At 54.9% G+C, this 1,147-nt stretch overlaps 1 protein-coding gene across 1 annotated transcript; it reads left to right on the top strand.

The window, feature by feature from the left end:
- The first annotated feature begins 272 nt into the window (after positions 1 to 272).
- H310_11773 (hypothetical protein) lies at positions 273 to 878 on the top strand. The gene has a single exon (XM_008878538.1). The coding sequence runs from the start codon at positions 511 to 513 to the stop codon at positions 841 to 843; it is 333 nt and encodes a 110-aa protein (XP_008876760.1). The 5' UTR covers positions 273 to 510; the 3' UTR covers positions 844 to 878.
- The last annotated feature ends 269 nt before the right edge of the window (positions 879 to 1,147 follow it).

The following is a 1,147-nucleotide window of genomic DNA, read 5'->3' as shown; positions in this document are numbered from 1 at the left end:
GCTGGTCTTCTCGGCATACTTGGTGAAGCGAGCGACCGGCCAACGTCCGAGGCACACAACACAATGGGCCAACTCTGTCACGTTTCACAAACACTAACCGTAGGGCTATCGGTGTGGTCGAAATATTTCCCCAATGTATTTCGTACGATTCAAGGACTATTGTTGTGTTCAAACCCTGAGTAACCACTTTGGTCATATAATATGAATAATTGGTGGGGACTCAGTTTCTTGCATGCATGCGGTGAGATGTAAAGAACACACAGTCGTGGTGCGGCGGCATCCTGGGATGCGTTGCGATGTAGTCGACGGGCTGAAAGGCCACTTTTCACGGCGCCCCCACTCGCCACCATCATGTCGTCCACTCCCAAGAAGCTCTACACAGATGCACTGGAGCAGCAGCCTCCTATGGCCGTCCCAATCGCCGACCTCAGTCAGTGGAAGATATCGGTGATGAGCGCCAAGACCAACTAGTCGACAGACCTGTGTCCTTGCATCGCGCTCAACACGACCATGGCACGCATCACCAAGTACAACCACGTGTACGCTGTTGCGTTTGGTGTGTTGTACGCTGCTTTTTTTGCGCTCGTGCTTGTCTTTATCATCCTCAGCACCTGGACCTACACGTCGTTGATTGCTCTGTGGGGGGTGCTCATCCTGATGAGCTTTGTCGTGACTGCTGCTCGCTGCCACGTGCGGTCATTCTTTGGCATCTCTGGCAACCTGTGCAACGACTGCTGCTGGTCGTGCTGGTGCGTCAACTACACGATTGGGCAGATGCAAATGCAGGTCGAAGATGTCGAGGCGGCCCCACACTCCTCGACAATGCCAGCGTACCAAGCCTAGCTCTAAGTTGAACACGATTTCGAGTTGTCGTTGTTGGCAGCTAGTTGTATCCCAGCATGGGCTCGCGGATACAATTGCGGGACCAGGGGCACGAGCTGACGTCGTACAATCATATGAGAGGCTAGAGGGAGGGGGAGGGGGGCTTGGCGTGAAGGAGTCGATGAAGGGCTTCGGAAAATTGAGCTGCGTTCCGCTTCGGCTGCAGCGTGTGGACGAGTCGAACCACACCCACATGTGAGGCCAGACGAGGTCGCGGTACGGGAAAGGTGCAAGGGTGATGGATGCGCGTACTTGTGGAGGGGGT

The sequence above is a fragment of the Aphanomyces invadans genome, assembly GCF_000520115.1.
Source record: "Aphanomyces invadans strain NJM9701 unplaced genomic scaffold supercont1.34, whole genome shotgun sequence".
Taxonomy (NCBI): domain Eukaryota; phylum Oomycota; class Saprolegniomycetes; order Saprolegniales; family Verrucalvaceae; genus Aphanomyces; species Aphanomyces invadans.
Note: the sequence above shows the minus strand (reverse complement) of the source record. Positions and strands in the feature narration are given on the sequence as shown.

Coding starts and splice junctions, on each gene's coding strand:
- H310_11773 (XM_008878538.1), top strand. CDS start 511: ATGGCACGCATCACCAAGTACAACCACGTGTACGCTGTTGCGTTTGGT.